This window comes from Plectropomus leopardus, chromosome 6 (genome assembly GCF_008729295.1).
Source record: "Plectropomus leopardus isolate mb chromosome 6, YSFRI_Pleo_2.0, whole genome shotgun sequence".
Taxonomy (NCBI): domain Eukaryota; kingdom Metazoa; phylum Chordata; class Actinopteri; order Perciformes; family Serranidae; genus Plectropomus; species Plectropomus leopardus.
Genome location: NC_056468.1, coordinates 10,857,240 through 10,878,614, shown reverse-complemented (window position 1 = coordinate 10,878,614; position 21,375 = coordinate 10,857,240). Strand labels below are relative to the sequence as shown.

Here is a 21,375-nt window from a genome sequence, read left to right as displayed (position 1 = left end):
GAACAGAGCTTGTAACCTTCATTTAGATTACTAGAACATATGAATAGGCTGCTAATGTTCAGTCAGTACTATGGGTACCGCCTTGGGTCCTGGCAATGCGGTTTAACTTAAATGTGTTTATCATAAGCCCTTTTTACACAGAGATTGCTCAATTGGGCCACCATAAAGTTGTTGTCAACAAAACGTCACACCTGTCCTCTACATGTCCTCTTTTACATGGACATTGATTCAGTGCTGTTAGTACCTCTGCTGCCAGCTTAAAGGTGAGACAACTCTGTCCCCCCATTCTGCACTCTACTCTACTACTTTTTATAATGAACAGTGAGGCAGAACAACAGCATGACATTCCTGCCTTGAACAGGCAGTGGAAAGGGGGCTATTGAGTGAACATCACAGAACATGCTAGAAGCATTGATGGGAAAGCTAAAGTTGAGTGTATGTGGAGAGGATTAGAGTAAGAGTAAACGAAAAGGCAAAAGCCACCCAGGGTGAACAAGAAAAGAAAAAAAGGAGAGAAAGAAAAAAAGGAGACAAAGTTTGCAAAAATGCACCTTTTGTAGTCTGGGGTTGTTATTTACCATTAGTGTTGGTTTGCTATGTTGTTTATTTGTGTAAATAATAATAATAGTAATAACTTGGATTTGTTTAGCTTATTTCTAGGTACCAAAGGCTGCATCACAAAGTAAGAAAACCAAAATAAATAAAAATATTTTTAAAAAGAAAATAACCAGAAATAGTAATAGCGAATAGAGTAATAGAGTAACAGCTCTTGTTCTTGTTTGTAATAAATACAAGGTAATGGTGTATATAATTTTGGGATGTGTGTGTTTGGGGTGGGGGGCGGGGGGGGGACATTTGCCAGATGTGGGAAATGTGGTACATCTGGCACTGTGTGTCTCTAAATAAAAATGGAACATAAAATGGATGAATGAATGAATGAATGCATCCAAATGTGACAAAGACATTAGAAACTCAGTGTCACAGCCCTCACTGAACACTGCAGTGACTGACTGCATCCCTCTAACATGACGGCGGAGTCGGGACGTCATCAGCCACACGCTCTCATCACATTGGTGATTTTCTCCCTGTCGGTCACTTTAACCGCAGGTCTCTAATCGGATCTTTATGGTGCCCTCGGTGTTAAGTGTCTTATTGCCTTCTGCCCGCCTCCTTCACACCTGAGCAGCTCTGTTCAGTTCACTTCCCATGCCACACGGGGTCACTAGTGCCTGCCAAGTGGCGCAATCATGCAGCCAGTCGGACATGTTCAGTAACAACTTTAAAAGTCATTCTTTTTGTCCTACGAGGGCAACGGTGTCTCTGGGAAACTGAGGCGTTTAGTTAAGAGGCAAAGTTATGACTTTGGTCAAATGCGTCCTATTTGGAGATGAGCTGCCCTTAATAGAAAAGCCTTTGAGTTGAATGTGAATCGGTCAAAATAGTTTAATATAAATATTTATGCGTATAAATATCACCACTACCTGTGAAGAGCGGTGTGTTGCTGGAGCGCCACACGCCTCCCGATGTGTGCCAGTGCCAGTTAGTGTCACTGCTGTAGGCTTGCTTCTCCTCTGCTCCTCTCGACGCGCATTGGACGGCTGACAGCGCGTATAAGCGCCACTGAAACTCTACCCTACTGCCTGTCTACATAAACACCGAAAGATGAAGACTTGAAACTGGACTTTCGCACAATATTTGAGCCGCTTGGTGCCAGAGTGTAATTAGAGGTGGCAGCTTGGACATTTGGCTCCGGGATCAGGGCTGTGCGCGCGCTGCTGTGGCTGCTGCTTCTGCTGCTGCTGGAGTTGCGCTCAGGTCTTGCCTGGGTGTGGATGTATCCTTACCTGTGTTGCAATGTCAACTTCTTTACTTTTATATATTAGACTGTAACCATGCATGATGCCGGGTGGGAGCTGCCTCTGTTCATGGTCATGTTTCGGACTTTACGCACTGCATAGCAGCCAACTTCTGGTGCCTGGTAATGCGGAGGATACAGAGCAGACCAACTGACCAACTGAGGACAAGGGATTGAAGACGTTCCCAGTTTGGCAGTTTTTTTTTTTTGGTTTTTTTTTTTTTTTTTTTGGAGGAAATTGTTTTGGAGCTCACCGAGAATCACTGTGAAGATGAATTACAACAGATGGTTCACCCCGGGTTTACGCATGTTATCAGGCGTCTTTCTCTCCCAAAAATGTTTAAATGAGTGATACAAAGCTGAGCGCAAGTTCCCTCTCTTCAGTTCTTGAATTTTCCACACAAAAACAAGTAGGGAAGACACGAGTGAAAAAGCTTTCTGAATTGTTTTGTGCACGCACTATGATTTTTTAGCATTTGGAGATGACTGAATGAAGCGTGCCATTTTTTTTACTGGAAAAGATGCTTTTCATTTTCTACTAACAATGCTGCAAGTAGATTTTTTTCCTTTGAATTAAGCCATTTCGGCTTCCATACAATTTTTTGGGGGAATTGTCGTTTGCCAGACGGCTCTAAGAAACATGTTGCATATCCTTGCGCTTCAGTCGGCGGTGTTACTTTTTGGAGGTAAGCACAATGTCAACCTATTTGCCTTCTAGTCTACTGCTTCAGCTAAAGAAATGTGTGTTTCTTGCCAATAATATGCAGCCAGGCATAAAGAAGTTAAATAGAAACTGTAGCCAACACATAGCACGAGTTCAAACCAGGTTTAAGAGAAAAATCCTCCCTGAGACACACAGGTAACACAGGGGTCTCAATATCTGAACATATGTGCCACCACTCTGTGTTTTTTTGCATTGTAGCTAATTGAGTTACACTCCATGACAGCAATTAGAGTTCATATCTAGGCATACATTATGTATTATGGGGAACCCACTGCACCTGTACAACATATCCACAGCAGCTCTGGCCTTAAATAACATTTATCTCATGAATATTTCAATATGACAGGGATTCTCCTGTGTAACAGAAGCATGGTGGCTTTATTACCTCTTGGCTTGTCAAGTTATTACATCAAAAGTCACTTCAAAGCCCATTATTATTTGATGGGAAAAGTTACAGAGACCTGCAGTGGTGAAAGATCTTTATAGCTCAGATCACAACTTGACATTTAACGGTGCCGATCCCTGCATGTTGGGGACAAGATATCTGTTTTTTTCTCTCAATCTTTCTTGCCCAAACAGTGCTGTACATTTGCACATGACTTTGAATCAGTTGTTAAGTGGCACAAGGAGGAGAGCGGTGTTTATTTTGGAGATAGAATGTGCAGATAGTGGGGCAGCTGGTGGTCTGGCTTAATGAATCCCTTCGTCTTTCTTGTGGGAAAAGGGTTTAACCTAAAATGCTATTTGGGAAATTTTTATCTTCTACACTGTTGTGACTATTTTCTCTTGATAATACCTGTCTTTCTTTCTTATTTACAGATAGAACTTTACACTTAATGTATTGGAGTTAAGTGAAAGATTTATTCATCTTTGCAGCTGAAAAAATTCAATTTATATATCCACTGTGCTGAAAAACATCTTATTCAATAGCTGCGTTTGCCTTTTTTGCCCTGAGAGCAAGAATCATCATGCAATTGTATTCATATAAAAACCCACAGCCACTCATATCAGTTATGGTCAGATTAAAAGAAACACTTACACTGAGTTCCTTACAGAATTAAAGGTCATGCATTTCCAGAAGGTCAATACTAAACTGCATCTTGCATGTCTATTGTGCACATGCACCTTGATTATGCTTCTTCCTCACAGCTCAGACGATGACTCTGATTTGACAGTGCCTCTATTATGAGTGCTGACTCACAGGCTTGAAGTCGACGGTAATGATGTTTGCCATATGCCAAGGCCTTCTTGCTATCCATACACAGTGTGATCCTAATTGAGCATTGTGTGTCATAAAGCTGCAGGACACAGCTTCTCACTGTGAATAGTGATGAAAATTGATAACACACTCCAGGAAATGAGAGGATCAAATCCATGCTTGAAAAATGCCTGCACAGCACAATGAGGCCATAATTAGGAAGGGGAACCTTCTGGTATTCTGGTGACTATACTCTTTGTTTGGAGAAGCAGAAATTTTATCAGGGCGGGGAGATCTAAAATATTGCCTTAAAATCTGCTGAATAAAATGTCATTGTGATAAAGAGAAGATAAAAACTTAAAGGTCTTTTTCAGCTTTCAGAGAGCTGGCCTTGTTTCTCATATTTTAAAGAGTCTGTCCTCTCTATTAATTGAAGCCGCTAGGTGTGTTCCAGTGAGACACCTCGCCGGGATTCCTGAGTGGAATATCCAATCTTCCCTCCCTTCGTCTTATCCTTGAGCTTAACAAGATCCAAAAGGGGATCAAGCAAGGATAGCCTTCAGTCTACATCTTTAAGTACTAAGCACACAGCCCATGCCGTCTTATGTCCCCGCTATGTGTCTGTCCTCATGTGTCTATATCCCCGTTAAGGGATTCGGCTTGTCCTTTAGGATTTTTTTTTTTTTTTTTTTGTGGAACACCAACATTTTATCAACCCAGCAGTGATCCTTAGTCCCTTTCTCGGCGGAGAGTTTTTATCTGTAATTGTCTCTCACAAAGATCCACTGCTGTGGTCCTGCGCCCCAGTGCTGTGGCACACATCCAGCTCCTCTTCTCTTTGCCCCTGGCAGTCCTTTAAGCCTTGCAACTCATGTCCTTGAGCAAGCAAGCACCACGAAATGAGAGAGACAGAGAGAGAGGGAGAGAAGTGACATACCGCATGCACAGAAAAGGGGTTTGTTTTTTAAAACTCGCTGGAGAAGAAAAATGTGACTCGAATCAATGGACTGAAAGTTGTCTGTGTGAGATTTAGTGTGAGTTCAGTTGGAAATCTCAATGGTGCAAAAACATGTTAACTTCCAGCTGAGGGAGCGCACGATACCGATAGTTGTCGTCATGCTTTTAAAAAAATGGTTACAGATTTTCTTTGTTTGCACCCATTCATATGGCAGTAATTCTTTGGTTTAGGTTGTTGCACAATGTCAAAATGAAATTAAACTATCATCAGGATGGTTTTTGTTGAATTAAAAATGATCACCCGGCAACCACAAAGCCTGATTCCATCCACACTAGTGGTGCAGATTCATTGAGAGCTACTGATCCTAAATCCAGTTTCAAACCTTTAACAGCTCATCAATTATGCCTGTATAAGAAGCATATGGTCATTAAGATTTAAATGAGTTTGTCTTAAGTGGGCTTCCATTGGATAAAGACCTTTAATGTCATTTTTCCTGGTTTGCTGGCGTTAGCACGGTTATGGTGTTTATTCACGGATCAGAGAACACGAAGAGAACAGAAGAAATCCCTGGCTTGGTGGTATTCTTATCAAGTCTGTGCTTTGAGCAGACTGTGGTACACTTTTTAGATTTGTGAGAGAGGACACTGATAAAAAGAGGCAGATTTCCCCCCCCTTCTCTCAAATCCAATTTTGGCGTGGCTCTGGTGTTTTCCGCAGTTCTCTTCATGGAGAGAGAAAGGGAAAGAGAATCACAGTAGCAGCACGACGTAAACTGGGGTTTGGACTACTTTGCTATGTAATTACCGACCATCACAAATGTTTTATACGACTGGTTTGTGTGTCAAACTGTGCACCTTTTGTTTGTTTAATGACCGTTTTATGAAACACACTGAGTAGGTGGACTCTCATTTAAATCCCTTGTACAGCTCTTTCATGCTCATTATACTTAAAGTGTGTGTGGGAGGTATACATTGTGGCTTTCCAATCACTGAGTCAAAAAGGGGTTTTTGCCCCCATAAATTCACATATCATCAGTGTAATGTCCTATAATATTCCCACAAAGCACATCTGCCCCGCGTTAATTGGCTCTCTGTAACTGCCGTGATCTCATTTTCAATTTAATCAAATTTCATGATTAGCGAAGGTGAATGGAGGAAATCTGCGTAAAAGCTTTAAAGGGAGGGGTTGTGAATGTGTGTGTGTGTGTGTGTGTGTGTGCCTGAGGAGGGGGTCATTGTAATAATTGACAAACATGCTGATGCAGTGTTTGTGTGTTCTCTCATCAGTGGATAGTTGTGTCTGAATAGAGGACTTCCCCCTCATAAATCTGTCGGGTGAGTTCACAGCCAGACTGTGTGCTCCGGGGACGCTGCGTCGACTAGGCGCGGTGCATCAGAGGGAAAACACCAGAGACCAGCAGCTCGCTTCAGACTGCACGCTGTCTCAAGCTTGTACTTCGGTGTAAATTCACTGTTAATCATGAACTCAGGCTGCAATGGACATTTTAATTTAGAATTACTAGGTATCAGATTTGGGACGCCTAATTTAAAACGCTTGTGTGCTAGAATAATGTTGAAACAAGACTAAGAGTCTGAAGCTGTGCAAGCAGTTCTGTGAGACTACTCACAATGACAATGGTCAGTGCTGATGTTTGTGGGTCCTCTGCGCAGGATTTAGGGGATATATCGGCAGAAATGGAATGAAATTTAATAATAAGTATGTTTTCTTTAGTGTATAAGAATCTTTATGTTTTTATTTTCCTAGAGTGAGCCATTTATATCAACGTGGGGAGCTAGTCATTGTTCATGAGATTTCTTTTCTTTCTACAGTAGCCCAGGACAGACAAACTAACAATGGGTCTAGACAGGACCATTTACATTTTCACCTTTTATCATCTTGACGTCTTTGGTTTAGCCATTATAGTCAGCAGCCCCTCCAGGACAAGCATTGGAGAAACACTGATTTGTAAAATTAAACAGCTTTATTCTGTGTTGTTACCACTTTTAATTACCTGGTCAGGAGGAGACCTCTGCGGAAAAGTCAGCTCCTGGTAAAAAAAAAAAAACCCTCTTGAACAATTAACACTTAAGGAATACTAACAAGGAGTTCATGCTTGGCAAATGGAATAAATTTCAGCTGGTGGCAATCTGTAAAAACTTTGACCAACTAGTGACACAATATGAAGATGTAGAAGTTCATAAAAAAGCCATTAGAATTCATCCACAGGGAATCATGTAAGGCTGTACCAAATCTGTGCCTGGACCAAAGCACCACTGCTGTAGAGCTCGAGAGCTAGTTATTCAACAGACCTATGAAATATTTTTAGTTGAATTAAGAGACTCTTCTTTTGAATAATGATGAAAGGAAATAATAACTCTGCTAAAATATAATTGTGTTCCCCTAATACTTAACAGCTTAGAGGAAAGACACTGGGATGCAGTTTTAGTAACGGTTTCATCTCTTAAAGGGGACCTTTTATGCTCGTTTTCAGGTTCGTATTTGTATTTTGGGTTTCTACTAAAAAAAACCATTATTTTCATTATACTGTCTGTCTGAGGCGCTCCATTTTAGGACCTGTCTCTTTAATCCCTCTTCTTCTAATATACTACGCCTGCCCCCTGAGATTTGGTGATTCGGATCATCACTCGGAGACCCCTCAGTCGACTGAAATTGCCACAAGTCGAGTAGTCGGTTTTGTTTTACTTGTCAGTGTGCTGTGTAGTGAACAGCTGGGGATGTTTTGGTCCCTAGACTTTGCTTCTATCTTCTGTCTTCTGAATTTACATGCCACAGTAATTTAATACAACACAGTCTCTGGCTTGTGTTTGATAAGTAGTGTTGGCGATAAGTGTTGTTGCACACTGCCGATCCGTCATTACCGCCGTTAGATTGTTTACTATATTGCATACATGCCACTGTCACACTGAACCTCCCACTGTGCCCCATTGAAACTTCAAAATTTTGTATGGAAAAAAATCCATCAAAAAGTCGTTTTGAACTTCCAAATCTGATTTGACTGACATTATTCTGAGTTGGGTAAAGCCTTACACAAAGTTAATTCTGCTCTGATTAGTCAGCATTTCAGCTTCTTCCGGGTCTTCTGTATCTCTCTCTGTCTCTGCATCGTCATTGCAGCTGGTGAATTGACAGAAAAGCGGTAATGGAGTATATCGGTTCTTTCTACCTTGAAAATTGCCAATAAAAGCCTTTACACCACAATCTTTACAACTCCACATGTTTCAGCAGGAATATGATGAGAAATTTGGGAGAAACTGACAAAATTGGCAGCCACAAATACCCGTTTTCCTGATGTTAGTATGTAGCTACATGTAGCAGTGTAGCTTATATTATGGTAGCGCTTGCAAAAGCATGCCTGGAGCAGATAACCATATAAAGAAATCTGTCATGAGCTGACGTCTGCTTGTCTTGAAAATAGAAAAAACAGTTGTAAAAGAGTATACAGAATAATCTTGAGTTCTGAGGTTTTTGCTTACAGGGATCACTGTTAGATATATTTACCTCATTATTCGAAACTTCTCTGTTGTTTAATATGAACATCCAACACTGTAACATTATATGACGGAAAATAAGGAAAAGCATAATAGGTCTCTTTTTAACTTGTGGCAAGGAGATGCTTTCTTGTGTTAGTTTACTTTGCCCAGTGGGTCTTAGAACAAAAACTCTGCTACACTTTAACTGTAAAGTACTAGTTTTCCCAGACACACACTGCTCACACATCCTAACAGTGTTGAGATATGATGCTTTAGTTCCTTCAGATAATGTCCCTTAAAACCCCTATGCATGTACTGTCTTTATATTGTAACCTATTTCTTTTACTGTAAATGTTCGTGCTGCTTTTTCTGATAGCTGAGCGATTTTTTTTTTCAGCGTGAAAGAGAGGAGAGAATTATATTTGACTGTTTTGTTGTAATGTGAAGGCTATTGAATCATGGGGTACTCAAAAAACCAAACCAAAAAACAAGACTAAGAAGTGATTATGTTTTTATTACTTCAATACATTAATAAAATGTCATCAGCCTGGGAGCTTTCTCCAGAAACAAAACTTCTAGGACAGCATCCCACAATATTAGGTATTAATGTAATATATAATGCACTGAGGCTCAGACAATTTGAATACACCCAAGAACTTCAGTTGCTTGTAACTTGAGGTCTCATTTGCAAGCACAGATGCGAATAGGAGAAAAAATAGCATCAACATTTGTGCTAAATTAAAGAAATAACATAATGAAATTGGTTTCAAAATTATTATTTTGTATCAGAGGTATATTTTCTCTTTTTTGACGCAGTCATTGCATGGGTTTTTATGTTCTGTTCCTTAGCGGGGTCTTGCTTCCTTCCTGTCAGTGGGGATGCATCCATAACTCCAATTGGTTATGCATTTTTGATTTGAGTAATCACAGGCAGGTGGCTGGACAAAAGGCTGTCACTACATCTGAGAGAGCGGAGCACTTGGTTGTGTGCGGAGCTGTCACTGTCTATCAGAGGCATCAGAGCCTAATGCATTAGAGGCAATGATCTGACAGGTACATATTGTCAAGGCCCATTGACTTCTTTGTGGTGTGGCTGATTGATTGTCGAGATTATGTTAAAATGGGAGCCGTGCGCCTCTTTGTGATTCAGAGCGGTGTGCTCATGCAGTAGAACGCCAAACGGCAGCCTTAAAACTACCATTGAATTTTAATTTTAAAATATATTAGTTTTATCCCTTGAGCAGTCCGTTCTGTTTGTGAATAATCACTATTGTCTGCAGCAGCTGGAACAAGACTGGGGAGTTTGTTGTGCCCTCTCATCTGTGACAGCAAACCGATGTACAGCTGCATGAGGAATGACTTATGTTAGATGGAAAGGTGCTTCTGACACAGCACATTTTATAATCTGAAACAAAGAGCATTAGCCTAATCTAAAGCTCTTTTGGATATAAAAAGAAATCACTGCATGTAATCAACATATTTATTGTCAGTGAAGCAGCTCTGGGCTTTATATCAGCGTGACTTCACAGATTAAAATTTCAGCTGTGGTGGCTCACTTTTACTGATGTTTGCTCCTGTTCAGAATAATGACATTGTTTTTCTATCTGAATTATTAGACAAACACACATGCTTATCTCTTGTATAATATCGCTTCACACGAACCAAGTATCAGCAGTGTGCATTCACAGAGCAACAAAGCACTATCACAGTATCACAATACACAATAAAAATTTGAGATCATCAGCATCTGTGTTCGCAAGTCACAAAAACTGTTTATGTTTTGTCTTTTTTTCCAAAGAAAAATAAAGCGATAGTTTTTTGAAATTTTATTTTATCCATAAACATCAGATATAGTCATTGTCACTTATGCCCATAGGCGACGGCAGAGTAGCGATTGGTTGGGCTACAGCCCTACCAGAAATAGCCTTAGCCCCACGTTAACCTACCATTGAACAACCAAGAAAAGTACCATATCAACTCCTTTAATTTCCATCTATGTTTGCCTGTACACTGTGCTCTCCCACTAACACGGTCCAACAGCGCCTCCGCATCCTAACAACGTAATGCGGTGTCGTGTTATCACCTAATACATCCATGGTTATCACTGACTTGAGATCAGTAGGAAAGCTCGGACACGTTGCGTCATGACGTCACTCGTGCGCGGCCGCACCTTCGCCATGACATTTACCGCCTACCGCCGTCAAAACTAGCTAGTAGCTAACCGAATTTAAGTTGGGAAATTGAAATGTGAAAATGGACCGTTTCAAACGTCAGCGGACAGAAAATGTGCCGGGCATGTTGGATAACTTTTCATCCACACCTGAGGAGGAACGGGACAGGGAGGAGCCCGCTTCTTCCACCTGCCAAAGGGAGTGAGTTTAAATATATTTACATCAATCAAATCTGTGTCTCCCTCTCTCATTTTATGTGTGCGTGTGTGACACATGATTTAAATTGTGCAAGGTTTAGGGGCTGGCGTGTGCGTTATGACCCGCAGAATAGAGGTCCACGTCTGTTGCTTGGTGTTGTAAAAAGGAGTCAGTGGAGTCAGCTCAGTAATCACCTCAGCTTGTGTATTAGGCTACTTCTTGTTGTTGTGAGGGCGGTATTACTTTTCATGTATTCATTATGAAATTTAGACATTGATTTGAGCCCCACCGGTGTATGGATTAGTCCCACCTTTATATAGCTCAAAATAATTGTCTGTTGTTGTCACTGCTCAGGCCTACTTTAATTTTAAGATGAGATAAAGAGTTCTATGGGATTTAGTTTACATGGACTGTAATGCAGTAATATTTATTCGAACCTGACTGTTTAATAGTCTGGACTGACAAACTGGCCGATATAACATGTCTCAATTACACAGTTTGTCCACAAAAGAGCAATGAAAAGTTTATTTTTCAGCTTTAAATTTTCCCAGGGTATATACCTAGATCTTTTTTTTTAAAACCTACATGAGTAGATTTTTTAGCCACTAGATGGCAGCACAGCAAGCTGTAAACTCTGACATATTATTAGTCTACAGAATCAAGTTGATTTAGATGGTGCTAGAGCAGCGACGCAACCCCCCACCAGCTACATGACTCTCTCAGCTACACCAGCTACACGATATATTCCTATACCACTCCTAATAAAGGGTCCAGCTCCAAAAATATGAAATAATGCATGGCTGCAAATGTTTTAATTGTGGCGGGCGGCCACAAATAAATGAATGCGTGGCGAACCCTGTAAAGTAAATGAATGAAGCAGATTATTGGTACATTTGGCCTCATATTTTTTAACTACAACACTGCGTTGTATCATGGCTCAAATATCCGCTGTGTTGGTGGATTTGTTTGTACTGGTGGTGGTATGTAGGTGCTTGTCATGTAGGTTAGTACGGCAAACTTGTTAGCAAACACTTGCCTGACATCCAGCAGACACGGAGCAACATGAGCATTTATTTGAAGTTGTGTTTCAGACCACCAGCACATTTAAGTCAAATATTCACTCTCTGTGTAGCTGTTTTGTTCCCACAAACTCCTGCAGGAAATACCTGCCTTTTAGCTTCTGAATGTTCCACTATGTGTATTAGCCAGCTGCTAACTTCTTATCTGTGTGCAAGTTTATGCAAAGCAGGTTGTGAACAGTGTATTTATCAGAGCTTTTTTTCAATGAAAACAGCTGGCTGCCACTACAAACACGGTTGATGAAAGCAGTGAGTGAATCCAAACAGTATATGGTCTGTAAAACCAAAACAAGCTAAAAGATGCCAAAACGCTGTGAAGGGAATTGCAGAGTCACCATGAAGTCACCATGAGTGACTTCATACACATTACTTATATATAGCTTATATTGTGTGTTTATGGAAAAAGGAAATTGATATTGACCTTTTCAGTGCAATGCACATATAACGTATACGCTTAGTGTGACTATAAGTGGTGTTCAATTAGACTATACGTAGGCGGCATCTATCAGCTTGCATTTAAATAAGACCAGCTGGGGTGAAAGAAAGTTAAAATCACTTTCCTCCGTGCGGTGTTGATTATGGGATGTGTTGTTTCCTTGCTGCTTTGATTTTTAAAGCCAATACTGGACAGAAACACTTCTACAGAACAATCATTTGTTCATTCACTACAACTCAGTTGAATGTAAATGGCCTGAAGTACACTCTGACCATTGGCTGGATGGTACTTGGTGTAATTGGAATGCCAGTGTATGTGTGCGTCCCCAATCAGTCTTGACACAATCACCGCTTCCTAATCAGTGTGAAAGTAATGGCCACCTCAGAGTACAATCAGTGTACAAGTTAGTCTGGCAGGAGTGGCTCTAACTTAATGAACTCCCAAGAGTGAACTCCCTGAGTCAGCGTGACTGTGTTCATAGACAAGGAGCACAAAAGACCTCCTATGCACTTTAACTTTCTAGATCTAAAAAGCATTGCCCTTTTATTTGTATATCACATGAGCAGCAATGATTTCATGCTGTCGTCTTGCCATGGCTGTCCAGCTGCCTGCAGTCATCGCTTTTTGGCAGCCTGGACTGTTCATGCTTCTTTGTTTCTCTCATGTTAGGGGACAGTGAGCTGATCACAGGGGAGGATTAGATTTGTCCAGTCACAACATAGACGGCATGGCAATAGTGAATCATTTGTCCTGTGGTGCTCAGTGGTGTTGCCCAGGCCAGGAGGGGCAGCGCTGGCAGTTAGCAGATCCTGCCACAGCTTGTTGTGAAGCGCTATCTGCTCCTGCAGATTCTCCTTTTAACCCCAAGGCCCTCGATTTCACACAAATTGGAAGAAGCTGTATCAAGCTGAGACAGAATGACCCCATTAATAATGAAGGGTTAGCCTCAAAAATATTACAGTTAAACTCAAATTGAGAAATAAAATTGTATAAGGATGTTAATGCAACACTGAATGCTGTCTTTCCCACAGAATTAAAATTTGGATGAGTATATTAAAATCATAATTATATTCATTAAACGTACCAGTATCATGGCTTATGGATGATAATGTCATTCCATCTATCACTTTGGCCCGGACAGAAATATCTCATCAAATATTGTACAGGCATTCATGTTCCCCAGAGGATGAATCCTTATGACTGACGTTAACCCCTTTGAGTGAAATGCCTTTAACAATTATTGGACGGATTGTCATGAACTTTGGAACGAAATTCATGTCCCCCTCAATTGGACTTACTTTTTATTGGGCACAGTTATCAGGTAAAAATTTAAATTTGTTCAATAAAAGCATAGTGCCTGCCAACACATATTCACCAATCTCGACTGTACTTTGTGTTAATTGCAAATTAGAAAATCTTTATGTACTAATACGCTAAACTAACTTATTCCTATTAACAATCAGTACACATGGGGCGGCCTCTAGCTCACCTGCTACAGTGTGTGCCCCATATGCTAAGGCCTTTGCAGAGGCCTAGGTTCGATTCCAGCCTGTGGCCCTTTGTTGCGTGTCGTTCCCCCTCTCTCTCCCACATTTCCCGTCATTATAGCTCTCCTATCAATAAAGGGAAAAATCTCGCAAAAATAATCTTTAAAAACAACAACAACAAAACAATCGGTACACACAGACAAGCACATATGAATACAAATGTAAAATGTCAAGGCCACACCCTGTTTTGGGGGGTAGAAAACTGAAGATCCTGTAGATGTCAATGCAGGTTGACATGCATGGATTATAATTTTGACAAATTTGTATGCATTTATTTCTTGTTAAGCTATTGTTTTTTTATGGCTATGTCCAATAATTGTTTTACAACCTTGCCTGAACCTGAGTGTTTGTGATAAATTATTAAATTAAGGTTGATCACCAGCATGTCCCTTCAGTACTCCCATCCAAGTAGATAAATGACCCAACACAATGGCCGAGTATTGCTCATTTGGACATACGATTGAATCAACAAGTACTGTTGAGCTGAGTCTGTAAATAACCACTCTGTCAAGCGCCAATTGTTAGCTGGACATGTGAAAGAAAGAGTGTGACAGTCTTGACAGATTGGACATGGCCAGAGAACAAATTGGAGATCAGTGTTTTTGGAATTATTTTTGATGCAGCCAACTAAACAGCAACACTTTGGCATAGCATAATAATTGGAACTTTTTTAAAGTGAAATTTTGGAGACTAGTTTCAAAACCTCTTTTTCAAACAGCTGTTGCCGTTGATGAGGAATGCTGAATTCCCGAAAAAAGGGGAGCGGTGACGAGAGCCTGTTGTGGATGACGTATTGCCAGTCTGAATCTATATTGGCATTATCATTGTGAGCATGTGCGCATGCAGCATTTAACTTAAAGCACTGCCGTGCTAAAATACAGAATTGCAGAGCCTCGAGCATGGTTTAGGACCCATAGTCTTGTTTTTTAGTATTTTTTGAAAGATGTCAAAAAAGGTCATGAAAGTACACTACAATAGAAGACAAAGTGAGGAAATATTTAAAAAGAATTCAACAGTTCTGGGAAAAGTTGAGAAAAGAGGGCTGGAGGCAGATCATTGACTGTTTTGAAGGTGCTGAGTAAAACCTTTGAATTGACTCTGACCTTTATTGGCAGACAGTGGAGGAAGGCTAATGTGGTGGTTGTCTTTGCATCCATTAAAAGCCCAGCAGCATTTTTTACAGCGGTACACTATGGACAGTAAAGAGTTGTATGGATTTGAATAATGATACAGGCATTTTTAGGCATAGAAGTCATGTGGCAGTTTGTATCCTTTAATGTCGGCCTTACACCAAATTACTTTTCAAGCACTGAAATAAAGTGATGAGTTTTGTTAAAGTTATTAGATGCAGAATGGATGCCTTGGAGGTGCAAGAAAGTGAACAAGTTTCAGTTCTCTCAGTCTGTGGAAAAGGAGGTGAAACTTGTGGAGATGTGGAGTGAAGAAGAGTCATTCGTTAACTCAGTGTATCTAATCCACCAAACAGCACTTACTTTCAGGAGAAATTGTTATTTTTGAAACCTTCTCCTCACGTTCTGACAGTCTCCTCCCACAAATACAGAGCAGTTAACCAACAGCGGTTGGTAAGTTGAGGCGACAACATCCAGAATAGATTGTACTGATACCAAATTGAACAGAATACTGTCAACATATGATCCCTCTTATCTTATGTTTCAAGAGTTATGTGTTTTTGTGGACACATAAGGAATTGCTAATTTCATATTCTCAACTTGAGTTTGGCTGAAAATATTCCACCAGGAGCAGGATGGGAAATAATCTCAAAAGGAATCGAGTTGTAGTCTTGCAAATAATGACCCTGCAAGATCCCCAGAAAAAAATTTACATTGCATGACTAAAAACTCACATTATGTTTAGCTATAAGAGGGTGTCAGACGTTAGTCTTTTAAAAGTCTTTTCAAAGTCTATTAGTGCATGGTATGCATAAGTATAATGTGGCCAAAACAATATTAAGATTTGATTTGGATCTTTTTTGGCTCTGAAATTGATTTGGCAGGGTGAAACGCAGACGTATGATGGAGGCCTTAATATGATTTGCTCAGAGGTTAGCCTAACGACTCCCCTGCATAAGCCGGGGATAAGTGCAAACAAGCAGTTGGCAAGTGCATCTCTGCCCTGCTGGGTTGCATTTGATTACTATTGCTGTCTTGTTTCATGCTGTTTTTGTGTATTCTTGGAGAACCTTGAAGATTGTTGTGTGAAGGCCCTGTAATTAGATGTTCTGGGACTAAGGCAACCACTGAAATTCAGAGTGATGTAATCTGTGCTCCATCCTTAATTGCACATGCCATGTGCAGGATGGCTAATATAGCCCGCGAGAGTGAAGAAACTGCAAGCTTTTTGCCAGTTGATGCCTTTCAAAATCATATGGCATTTCTCTGCTGGGTTGTATTTTTTTATACGCTGTCTGGAACTAACACAAGCGTATATTGCTTTGACTTCTTTGTGAGTTTTATCACACAAACAGTGCTACCCTGCATTCTTGAAGCAAGCATGACCGCTTCAGCAATATCCGTGCCAAAGGACAGGGAAAAGCTGTGAGAAAATGTGGCTGCATGATAAAGGAGAAAGAACCTATAAAACAACTAAGCATGTCAGGTGTTGTACTTAATCTGGTCTTTTCAGAGATGGAGGCCGAGGTGGTTCATCTAAAGAAATATTCAGGACCTGAACTGCATGTCGACAAGGCAACTTTTGTCCAAAAGAGAAATATGTCTGGAAATATAATGTGAGCTGACCAGCAGATAGAGGTGGGCTGATCTCTGAGACGGCAGCCTCCTGCGAATGAAGACAGATGAGAATTGAAGAATCACTCTCTGACTGTTCCTGTGATATGGCAAAGTAAACATGAGCTCACCTCTGAGACAAACACTGAGAGACAGAAAAACATAAGTGCAGATCGTCTCACACAAAAGCATACAAAATACATAAAACCTGAAAGCGTAGGGTATAGGAGAATTCTATCAATTATTTGATAAGGGATCTGGAGTCACGCGCAGTTTCACACAGGGAACTGGGAAGTGAACTTGCTGTAATAACTGTGCAGTGACTATATACAGCACTCAGTGTTGAAGAAAGGCTTAATCACTTTAATGTTTTGGGTATGACTAAACCATTCTGGACATGTTTTTTACACTCTCTGCTTAGAGATTCCCCCACATGTTTGTCTCCTTTTATCTGCTCAAATCTCTGAATAAAAGCCCCAACATCAAAAACAAGACTATCCTAAACTACGCCTGGACTATGGTCTGTTCACTCAGTAAAGGGTCCTACTATAAGAAATGTACATCATGTCCTGACTGGATGTGAGATGAGCGAGCGTCATCATTGTTTTCTACTAGAATATTTGTACTGCCCGTGTGCAGCGCAGCACAGCGTAATGTGGTGCACTGTAATGAGCTGAACTTTATTCAGACACCCCGTTTCTGTTTCATTCTGTCATTCAATGGACAAGGAATGGGCGATTCAAGAGGTTGAAATGAGGAAATATCTATACAACACCCTCTCATTTAATTTCCTAAAATTAAATAGGGTTCACTCGAAAGAGTGAACTATTGACTGTAGTCTATTTGAAGATAGGGTTGCTGCTAATAGTTCCCACTTTAATTTTTACGTGTCTTTTGAGCTTTTAACCAAAGGTGATTTTCTGTCACTATGTGGTAGACAATAAAGTTTTTTTGATTCTTGATGTACTTTATTGTACATTGCACATGCACTTAAACTAATGCACAAGTTGATTCAGTGCCACATTTCAATAGGTGGGGCCTCTAAACCAAATCTGTTCAGGGCCTTAAAAAGTCTCAGGCTGGCTCTGCATGGTGTAATGTGAGTAGCATGGACAAGTGACAGTGACTTTTATTGATATGAGATATGCATATGTGACATTTCTTTGAAAGCTAATCCAGACAAATTCACCTGATGCATCGCACTTTCAACTGCGCCTCCAACTGTATCCTAATGTTGCTTCAGTAGCTCATTGCAGTTCAGACCACCAGAGAAAATAAAACAGGCCTGCTAGCACAGTCGCGCTCTCAGTCAGCTGAGTACGGTTTGTTTTGTTTTTCCCTCGCAGGTTTTACAGTATGTAGTCACAAGAATCATCCAATGAGCAAGTTATCTGTCAGTCTATGTGATTTTATGCCTGGTTTGTCTATGAATAAGGCAGTGTGAACCCTGAATGTACTGAACTGAAATGCTGAATTCTTTGGTGTGGAGAATGGAAACCAAATTATAGAACTGCTAACAGTCCCGAAAGGCTATTGCATGTAATAAGAAAATGTTCTTGTTGTTGGATCTTGCGCTTCTCAAATATGAACAGCTCTAGCTTTAGTAATACATTTAATAAGATATCACTGCCTTGTCTTGGGAGCAGTAAGCATACAGATTTTTGGCAACACTGTTAATATGGTGGTGTTTTATAGCACATTTTTCAGTGCATCACGTAATTTATTAAAGGGAAGCAGCTGTGTTATACAGTTAGAAATATTTTACACCTGGAAGCACCACGACCTCAGCTGTCTGATAGAGGCTGAGCACTGGAGCAGTGTAAAGTTGATAAGGAATAGGTGATAATATACTCTCCCACCTAAGTATTTACAGGTTGTCGGAGTAATGTCAGAGCTTTTTGGAAGATATGTGGAGACATCCCAGAAGGCCAGGCATCATTATTATCAGCAGTAATACTGCTACACATCACATTACCTCAAAGTTTATTTTCTGACTTTTAGTTAAATGTTTCTCAAGGGACACCATGTGACTGGCAGGGGTAGCTCTACCGATAGCAAGCTAATTTGCTAGCATATTTACTGTAGGCTGTGTAAGCTAGCTCTTAGTATTAAGGCCTCACACTGTGGGTTTGGCAGTGTTGTTTTATGTGTTTTATATGTTACAATGAATAGATTTCAGTAAGATTTTACATCTGAAAGTTTTTTTCAAAATAAACTTAATTCCTCACAAAAAATGTTTAGTTTCTTCTTGTTAAATGAATGTAGTCTCTTTCAAAGTAAACTTAAAAACTATTGGAAACCTTGTTTGCAGGTTCACTTCCTAAGGCAACAAAAGTATATGGTAATGTTAAAAAAAAAGTCTTGGTTTTGCTTAAATTAAGTTCCTTTTTTATACAATGCGTCAGGGATGACATTTGTCTGCAGGCTGACCTGGAAGCTAACTTCACCCTAGTTCCCTCATTAAAAAGCCTATGGGGTTTTTCCATTGTGTTTTGTATCATTGCAGAGAATAAGCTCTGTGGTAAACAAACATTTATGATACTGGCATTTGTTTCAGCAAGGTAATCTGCACAAATGAACACAACTCTCAGGATTTTTGAAGCCTAAATGCAATCACGAGAAGTAAAAAGCTGTTGTTAGGCTATAAACAAATTACGGTCGTGTCACCACCGCTACGAGGCTGTAGAGGTTCGGCGCAGTTCGGCATGATGACGTTCAATAGTCTCCTTTAACCACTTGTTAGCTTTTTTAAGACACCTAAAAGCTTCAAAGTTTTTTTATGTCGTAGAACAAAACGTCAAAACTCTCTTCAGCTTGTTTTAACCACAGAAATGATTTCATGGTCCAAACCAAAAACTCATTTGACGAGAGAACCAGAGGTGCTGAAATGCAAACTGATTTCCATGATTTAGGACTTAGTCCTGGGGTTCTCTAACCTAATGAAACGTCACGACATACACCACATAGCCTACGTCATGTAACATATGTCACTAAAACATATTAGGGCACCACATTGTTATTAAAATAAGTCAAATGACTTTTATTTTCATGTGGGAAAAGAACAATGGGCTCCTGGGTAATGTAATCCTGAGTTTGTGTGCATGAATTCATTAATTGTATATGTTTTGGAAGGAGTCTGACATGCTACAAGTATTTAATAATAATTTTTAATGTATTAATTTCTGTTTTGTTTTGCATTTTTCATCGATTAACTTTTTACGGTACCAGTAGACAAGCTGGCAAAGCTAATGAAAAAGTAACATCAGTTCACCGTCTGTCTTCATTGGTCATGCAACCCTCATGTTGCAGGCAGGTGTAATGACTTACAGGGTTACATAAGTACACCGAGTATACCTGACTATCTTTCACAGCACGAGTGTAAGGCTTCATGATAATGGCTGCCCCCCTCCCTTCTCTGCTTTTCACTGGAGTTCAGTCTAACATTAGTTAGCCAGGAAAACCTGTGGTGCTTGAGCTTGGCCTACTGAGGATTAACAGTGAGATTTTTTTGTTCTGCGTGTAGAGCTGCCCTGCATTCAAGAAGTGTTTGTAGAACTAAAATTATAATTAGCTTCTGCTTCCTTACCTACTTTTTCAACACATTAGAAAGCCCACGTCTGAAAAGCTGGCTCAAGAGGAATCGTCTATAGTCTTCTAGGATTCCCACAGACTAGTTTGCTGGCATGTAGAGTGAGTTGCTGTCAGTCACTGAAATTAAGTTCAGTTTGGCAGCGGACAAGGATGCTTTGAAAACAAAATGTGCCCCACTGCATTGCTAGTTGGAAATATATATATTTTTTAAACTAACAGATTTTGTCAGCGAGTGTGAAAGCACACTGCTTTCTCATTCTGATCTAGTTTGAAATAGAAACATTTCTCCCCTCTTGCTTTAATAGTTTTCTTTTCCTGGCCCAAAATAGATCAACTTGTTCATGGAGTTAGTTCCCACTCTGGCAGATTTTAGGTTAAACCGCAGATTTAAAGCCAGTCCATCTGGAACTGCAATAAAAGCTCCTTTCAGAAGGGAACATGGCAGTGTGGGATGAATGGACACTTCTGTAAGGGGATAGAAAACATCTTTTTTAAAAAATATTTCGAAGGACTCAAAAGTTCAGTACATATAGTGATTGCACTGACCTAGCTGTATGTATTCACACCCTACCGAAAACTAATTATGCTACTGAATGATGAGATGATAGACCTTGATGGATTTAAAACTTTAATGTCCCTGGATTTAGAGGTTAAAGATAGTTTTAGTGTTTTTTTTAGTGTTTCTGTCTGTGTTGTTTTTCTTTAGTCCCCTGGTACAGTTCAGCACAGCAGCACAGAGTCAGAGCAGAAAGGAGAAACCTTGACCTGTTTTCAAAGGTGCAAAGACAAGAACAGAGAGTAAGATGACATCTGTGCAACATTAACCGTTGCCATTGTTGTAATAACTACAGACCTAAGACAATGAAGATAAACACATGACTCGTGAGTATTGTTAAAATGCATCATCATTAATATGTTGCTAAGCTGCAGCAGGTTAACTCTTTGTGACAGTCGCCTATTAATTATTTGAAGTCTATTGTAACTAATCCTACAATCAAGTTTTTTTAATTGCGAAACATTGCTTGAAATAAAGTGAAAGACTGACGCCTTGTTTCCTTTTGCCAAATTAAATACATTTTCAATCTGCTATACCAAAAATGGTTCTAGACAACAGAGTCTGCACTGCATAAACATTTCTAAGTCAGTGAGATCATCTTGTATTTAGAGTCAAAATCTAGTCTTTTTTTAGTATGGATTGGATTATCTAGTGCAGAGTAGGCTATTTGACATAATCCAAGTAAATGTTACTTGCCCAGTTGAGTTTATGTATAGCTAGATACAACAGACATTGTTGTTATAGGCCCCCTCTGTGTGTACGCTTTGACGCTTATTTTAAATTATGAAGTTTCAAGACAAAGGCATTGTAGTTCAAGTTTAAGTACA

At 40.0% G+C, this 21,375-nt stretch overlaps 1 protein-coding gene across 1 annotated transcript in view; it reads left to right on the top strand.

Annotated features, from left to right (window-relative positions):
- Window positions 1-2,492: 2,492 nt before the first annotated feature.
- si:dkeyp-14d3.1 (transmembrane protein 132C) overlaps window positions 2,493-21,375 on the top strand; it is a 165,851-nt gene continuing 146,968 nt past the window's right edge. Inside the window, exon 1 of the mRNA XM_042488796.1 lies at window positions 2,493-2,541. Coding sequence (XP_042344730.1) covers window positions 2,496-2,541 — 46 coding nt within the window. The 5' untranslated portion in view covers window positions 2,493-2,495. The remainder of the gene's footprint in view (window positions 2,542-21,375) is intronic.